Consider the following 6,177-nt stretch of genomic DNA (forward strand, 5'->3'; position numbering starts at 1 on the left):
CCTTCTCCTCCCTCTTGCACATACAGTCCTACAGTTCCTTTGTCAAATGGAGTGGCAGAAATTCTCCTCTCAAAACGCAGATCTCTTTCTTCTGTTGAGCACCTCTTGTTCCCTTTTCATATGACAGATGCTCAAAGCTATGACTACTCCTAACACGAGGTATCTTCCCCTCCAGTGATTTAAAACAGCAGCCTAAAATCTGACCTTGGAGCTATCATATCACCTTCTTCAAAATGCTTCCAAAAAGCCCTCAATAAAAAGACTCACCAAAAGAGATTGTGGTGTACACCTACACCAGCAGGTGCCAGCCTTGCTTTTTGTTACCTCTACTTGCTCTTCAAACGCTTGACCAGAAGCTCAACCCCATGTCCAGTTTATTCCCCTGCTACTAACTCACAGACCCAGACTTTGGAGGAAGAGATTTGTGTCTTAAGCTGAAAGATCTTTTCAACTTGTATGTTTTTCCTTGATTCTCTACAAGGAGAATCTCTACAACTCAAGCACACACTTATCCACAGGCCGATGGTTCTGCCGTTTTCTGGGGCACCCGAATGCCATAAACACGCTGCCAAACCTTCTGTCTTTCTCCTAAGTGATCTTAATTACATTTTGCAGGCTCTGCTTAATGTTTGGCTAGCTCTGAGTAATCATCTACTCATCCTTCTGCGTGACAAAGAATGCTTTAAGGAATGATGCAATTGATTTTGCAACCTCTATATTTAGCCACTGGCGCTCGTAGAGGATTTATTGCCTGGAGCTCGCAGCAGCAGGTGGCCAGAAAGAGAAAAGGATGGAGAAAGAAGGTTAAGAACTGAGCTGACAATTCATCTTTTGTTTTGGGTTGTGCTGGGCTTTGGGAAAACCATGACCTTCCCCAGCAAGTTAAAGGGAAGAAACCTCTTTCTGCATACATGAAGTTCCTATTAGGAATAATGTGTGGTTTTGTCATGTAACCTTATTGGGGACACACACATAAATCCTATAACAAGAAGAGGAAAAGACATTTTCCAGTGAGATCAAGTCACAGCAGCTCCCCTAGGTTAAGTGCGTGTCCTACTGTATGTGAACACCTATTTAAATGTAGACCTCTAAGGAGAGCATGGGTTGAAGACAGAATCATAGAAATGTTCAGGTTGGAAAAGATCCTTAAGGTCATCAAAGATACCCGTAAGTAAGTGTGGAGCAGGGAATTGGAGCATAGAAGGGCTGTAGGACATGGACACAAGTGTACAAGGAAGATCTGGTAATGCCAAAGAGGGCACTGGCACTGCAAAGACCAGGTCTGGCCTATCAGGTAGTATTTCACTCTTCATAATGCCTTGATAAGGTCTCCATTGACTCTCCTTGCACAGAGGGAAGGGATAAACATCATACAGCACCAAGATGCAGACCAGCAGCACCACGTTCATCTGACAAAGGTCAAGGTGTGATTATTGGAACAGTCAGGCACACCTCCCTATCCAAGATTTTTTAGCTGTGCTGGTGATTTAGGATGGTGTCATTCTGAAGGGTGACAGATCAACATGAAATTCTGCAAAGGAGATTTTGTGAGCAAACAGCCCTCAACAGCTTCTGCAAAAAATCAAAACTCTTCAAGGTATCTTATGTTGGGCATAGAATCATAGAATGGTTTGGGTTAGAAAGGACCTTAAGGTCATCTAGTTCCAACCCCCTGCCATGGGCAGGGACACCTCACACTAGACCATGTCGCCCAAGGCTCTGTCCAGCCTGGCCTTGAACACTGCCAGGGATGGAGCATTTACCACTTCTTTGGGCACCTTGTGCCAGCACCTCAGCACCCTCACAGTAAATAACTTCTTCCTTATATCCAGCCTGAACTTATCCTATTTAAGTATGAACCCATCACCTCTTCCTGTAACACTACTTATTTCTTAAAACACCCAATAAAACCCACCAAAACAAACTAATTATAACAATAATAATCAGTCTTTATTCTAGTTCTCTAGGCCCTCAGAGCTGGAAGGAAGGATCCAGAAGTTCCCTTTCTCCCCAGGCTCTCCTCACTAGACAGCACCAACCAAACTGGTTGGGATAAAACCACACAGAGGAACTAAGAGCAGCTTTGGGGCAGGTTTTTCTCTGAACTGAGAATGATGCTCACTAACGCAGCCCCTCCTACCTGCCTATGGCCGTCATCATTTGCACATCAGTGATGCTGTCATCGTTGGTTAGGTTTCTTATGACACCATCCATCAGCTCCAGAGGGACAAACTGGACCACGCTGGCCAAGGCGTTGGATGGTGCTTCCTGCTCCTCTGCAAAGACATGGGTGAGAGGCAGCAATAAAGACGTTAAGTCACCAGGAAAACCAGGCACATGAGGTCATTTCTTGTTTCTAAAAGCCAAATCATTTCTGCCTACACAAATAGAGTGCATAATGAAGCTGGGTCATAGCAGAAGGGCTGTTGCATGAAGCCATACACAGCTCAAAGGGAGGAAGAAATCAAAAGCCCAAGAACATTCTTTGGCCAATCCTGGAACCCAAATTTCCTCTCTTTATGCTAAGTACTGCAAATAATTGCAGTGGGATGCAACTGAAGGTTTGTCTCATGAGGTACCTTCCAAAGGATGAGCATTTCATATAGAAGACACTGAAAAACCTTTCTCATGGGCTTAGCAATAGCTGGAGCAGGCGCTCACCTGCTGGCAGAGTCCAGCCTTTCATGGCACTGGTACCTCCAAAAATCCTCTGAGACCCTCTGTAGTAACCTAAAGGCCCCAGAAGTTGGATAAATATCTCCTGTCCCACTTAAGATATGACCACCCGCCAGAGAGATAGTAGGGCTTCTGCCTCTAGATCAGTGAGAAGTAACTCCTTAGCTTCGTCCTTAGTTTCTGATAGGGATCAGGCTGCAAGGTCCCAACAAGTCACCCATAAGAGAGTGACATTTGTAAAACCTTTTGAGCCCCACTCACCAGCTGCAGATAAGGTGCTTTCCATTAAGTTCAGCAGATGCTGGAAAGCGCTGAACACACAAAATGGTGCTGCAAATATTTCAGTGCAGCTAACAGACCCCATTGCATACTGTGGGGTTTGGATTGGAAGGGACCTTAAAGCTCACCCAGGTCCAACCCCTGCCACGGGCAGGGACACCTTCCACTAGAGCAGGCTGCTCCAAGCCCCTGTGTCCAACCTGGCCTTGAACACTGCCAGGGATGGGGCAGCCACAGCTTCTCTGGGCACCCTGTGCCAGCGCCTCAGCACCCTCACAGGGATGAGCTTCGGCCTCAGAGCTCATCTCAATCTCCCCTCTGGCAGGTTAAAACCATTCCCCTTGTCCTGTCCCTACAGGCCCTTGTAAAAAGCCCATCTCCAGATTTTCTGTAGGCTCCCTTTAGGTACCGGAAGGCATTTTTAGGTGAATCACAGTACAGCCAATGGACTTGCATTCATCAGCCTTCTCAATGTTGTTCCTACCCCATTGCTCCCTCATTATTTGTTGCCTTCTTCCCAAAACCTTACTGTTTTGCACGGAGTTTTGGAGCAAATCACTTTTCTAGCTTAAAGCCCTGGGTAACTTTTAGGGATGCTTGTTTATTACATTTCAGCTGTGGCTGCACTTCTGGAGCAGATGAGACCCATGCAAGATATCAAAGTAATCAAATTTAACTTCATCACAGCCAACATTCACATTCCCATCCCTTTTTTAGTTTAGTTTTCTTTTTGCTTCTTTTCATTACCTGTTGAAGAAATGATGGTGAACAGCTCCTTCAAAGAGGGCAGGATAGCTGAGGTCTGAGCCCTCCAGATCCTCTGCAGCAGACTGCTCACTTTGTTCACTTGCTCCAAGAACTCCATGATGGCTTCTTCCCCCTCGGAGACACACTGGAACTGCCCAATGCACCGGATCAGCTGCTGACAGAACAAGACTTGGTGTTTTCCCGTGGGAATACACTGGGGGTGCTGGGTTAAGAGTTTGCTGATCTTTGCACACTGCTTTGGGCTCGGCCTCTCGCAGACCTTCCGGAGCACCTCGATCCTCAATAAGCTGAAGATGCTGTTTGCTGATGGGCTTTCCAGGACAAACTGCAGTCCTAATTGGATATAATCGAGTACATAATGGCTTCTCTTCCCCAGAGGTCCATAACCTTCCTGGAGGAGACTCAGCAGGAAGCGGACGTTGAAGAACTCCTCAAATTCCTCTGGGTGATAGTGGCCATAGACCTCCAAAACCTCTTTCCCAATCTCTCTTTTATACTTGGTGTCCCCTGTGAGATAAAGCTTGGTAGACAGCTCCAGCATGGACCAGCATTGCTCACTGTCCATGGGCTGCTTCGCTGCCTCGATGACGCGCCTCACAAGCCCTTGCTTCACATTGTTGGGGTATGAGGACATCACCACGGCTTCCAGTATCTTATCCATCTCTGCTCCCAGCTGCTGAAAGAGAGGAAAAGAGCAGCAGATTAGTTCAAACAGGGTCTGCTGAGCTTTCAAGCCCAGGTTGACAAGGGAGGTCAAAGAAGAGAGCTGTCTGGGACCACTATGAAGATGATAATTCTTCTGCCCTTTTCATGGTGGCATTCAGAAAAGTCTCCATCCTAAAGCCTCCAAACTCAATTAATACACAAAAACACAGAACTTCTTCAGACCAATCACACATTTGAGCATTTTTGTCTTGTAAACAACCAACTACAGCCTTACATTTGACCCTAGGGATGGATGAGCTCCCTCTCCTCGATGAGTTCAGCAGCTCAAGATGGTGCCATAGACCTATGGAGGGGTTGAGTAAGGAATTGGGAAAGTCAAGATCTTTCACTGGTGTCTGCAGGCTCAGGTATCCTCAAGAGGCAAGATGCTCCCAATGATTGTCTTCACATTCAGGGAAGGAGAGAAAAGCCCTGGGAAGCAGCGATGGGCTTGCAGGCTCTCTGTGCAGTAGCAGGGGTGTAGGTCTGGCACTCACACTGTGCTGCCAGTCACTCCAGACAAGTGGTGCAGTCTTGGCTTCTCCCCAGGGACCTGCTGCATTTGTATGCGGGACCAAAGCGAGAAGAGAGAGAAACTGCAGAGTCAGGCAAAGTTCCCCATTTGTCACAGCCCAAATTCAGCAGCAATAAAGCATTAGAGGAGAGAGTGCTTAAAGAAACCCTAAGGATTTCCCTGGAAGGGCTTAAAACAGCATCTACAACTACCATCTATCACAGGTATTGGATGCACTACTGCACAAGACCCCATTCCAGAGTGATGCAATTAGACAGCCAAGATTTCTTCACCCACAGCAGGTCCCACAGTGTGATGTACTGCACAAATGCACATTTGGAGAACCTCCTTTCCTGCCTATAGCCTGAAACAATCCATGGGGCAGGGATAAGGAAGGTATGCATCATCTTCATATTGACATTAGGACCTCAAAGACACCCAGGGACAACCACCTGAATTTAGCCTTTCCATATCTGAAGCGGGCCTGTAAGGATGCTGGAGAGGGACTCTTCATCAGGGACTGTATGGGTTCAAACTGAAACAGGGGAAGTTCAGGTTAGACATAAGGAAGAAGTTCTTCCCTGTGAGGGTGCTGAGGCGCTGGCACAGGGTGCCCAGAGAAGCTGTGGCTGCCCCATCCCTGGCAGTGTTCAAGGCCAGGTTGAACAGAGCCTTGAGCGACCTGGTCTAGTGCGAGGTGTCCCTGCCCATGGCAGGGGGTTGGAACTGGATGATCTTAAGGTCCTTTCCAACCCAAACCATTTTATGATTCTATGATTGAGTTGACCTTGTGGAGGGTCCATGCTCTGCTCTCTGCAAAGGACTCTACAGTACAAGGCTGAGCTTTAGATAACACAGTGCCACCTCTCTAACTACCCTGGTTTCATCAGGAGGGACAAATAAGCCCATGTGTCGGTTGTGTATCAGGGTACACCAAGCTACTCCCTGGGTATGCACCAGACAAAGCTCAGATGGAGGATGCTAAGAAGATGACATTTATAATCTTAGATCTGTATTAAAGTAACACTCAAGTTGCTTTGTAATATGTAATCATAAATATCACAGTCTTAAAACTACACTGAAAGAGCATTCTACACTGAAACATCATCAACGTGTCAAAGGTTAGGAGTTAAGATGGGTAATTCAACTCCAGCACAGCTCCAGATACTTTCAGAAAGATATTATTTAAAGGATCTCATATTAACTTTCTTTTTTCCCCTAGGACCTGCCTGGAG

The 6,177-nt window shown here is 46.6% G+C and overlaps 1 protein-coding gene across 1 annotated transcript in view; it reads right to left on the reverse strand.

The window, feature by feature from the left end:
- Positions 1 to 4,384, reverse strand: part of USP35 (ubiquitin specific peptidase 35) — an 18,906-nt gene extending 14,522 nt beyond the window's left edge. The window contains exons 1-2 of the mRNA XM_010017903.1: positions 3,703 to 4,384; positions 2,141 to 2,276 (exon numbers count right to left, since the gene is read on the reverse strand). Of these exons, the coding sequence (XP_010016205.1) occupies positions 2,141 to 2,276; positions 3,703 to 4,384 (818 nt within the window). The remainder of the gene's footprint in view (positions 1 to 2,140; positions 2,277 to 3,702) is intronic.
- Between the last annotated feature and the right edge of the window lie 1,793 nt (positions 4,385 to 6,177).

The sequence above is a fragment of the Nestor notabilis genome, unplaced genomic scaffold (assembly GCF_000696875.1).
Source record: "Nestor notabilis isolate BGI_N333 unplaced genomic scaffold, ASM69687v1 scaffold24047, whole genome shotgun sequence".
NCBI classification, from domain to species: domain Eukaryota; kingdom Metazoa; phylum Chordata; class Aves; order Psittaciformes; family Psittacidae; genus Nestor; species Nestor notabilis.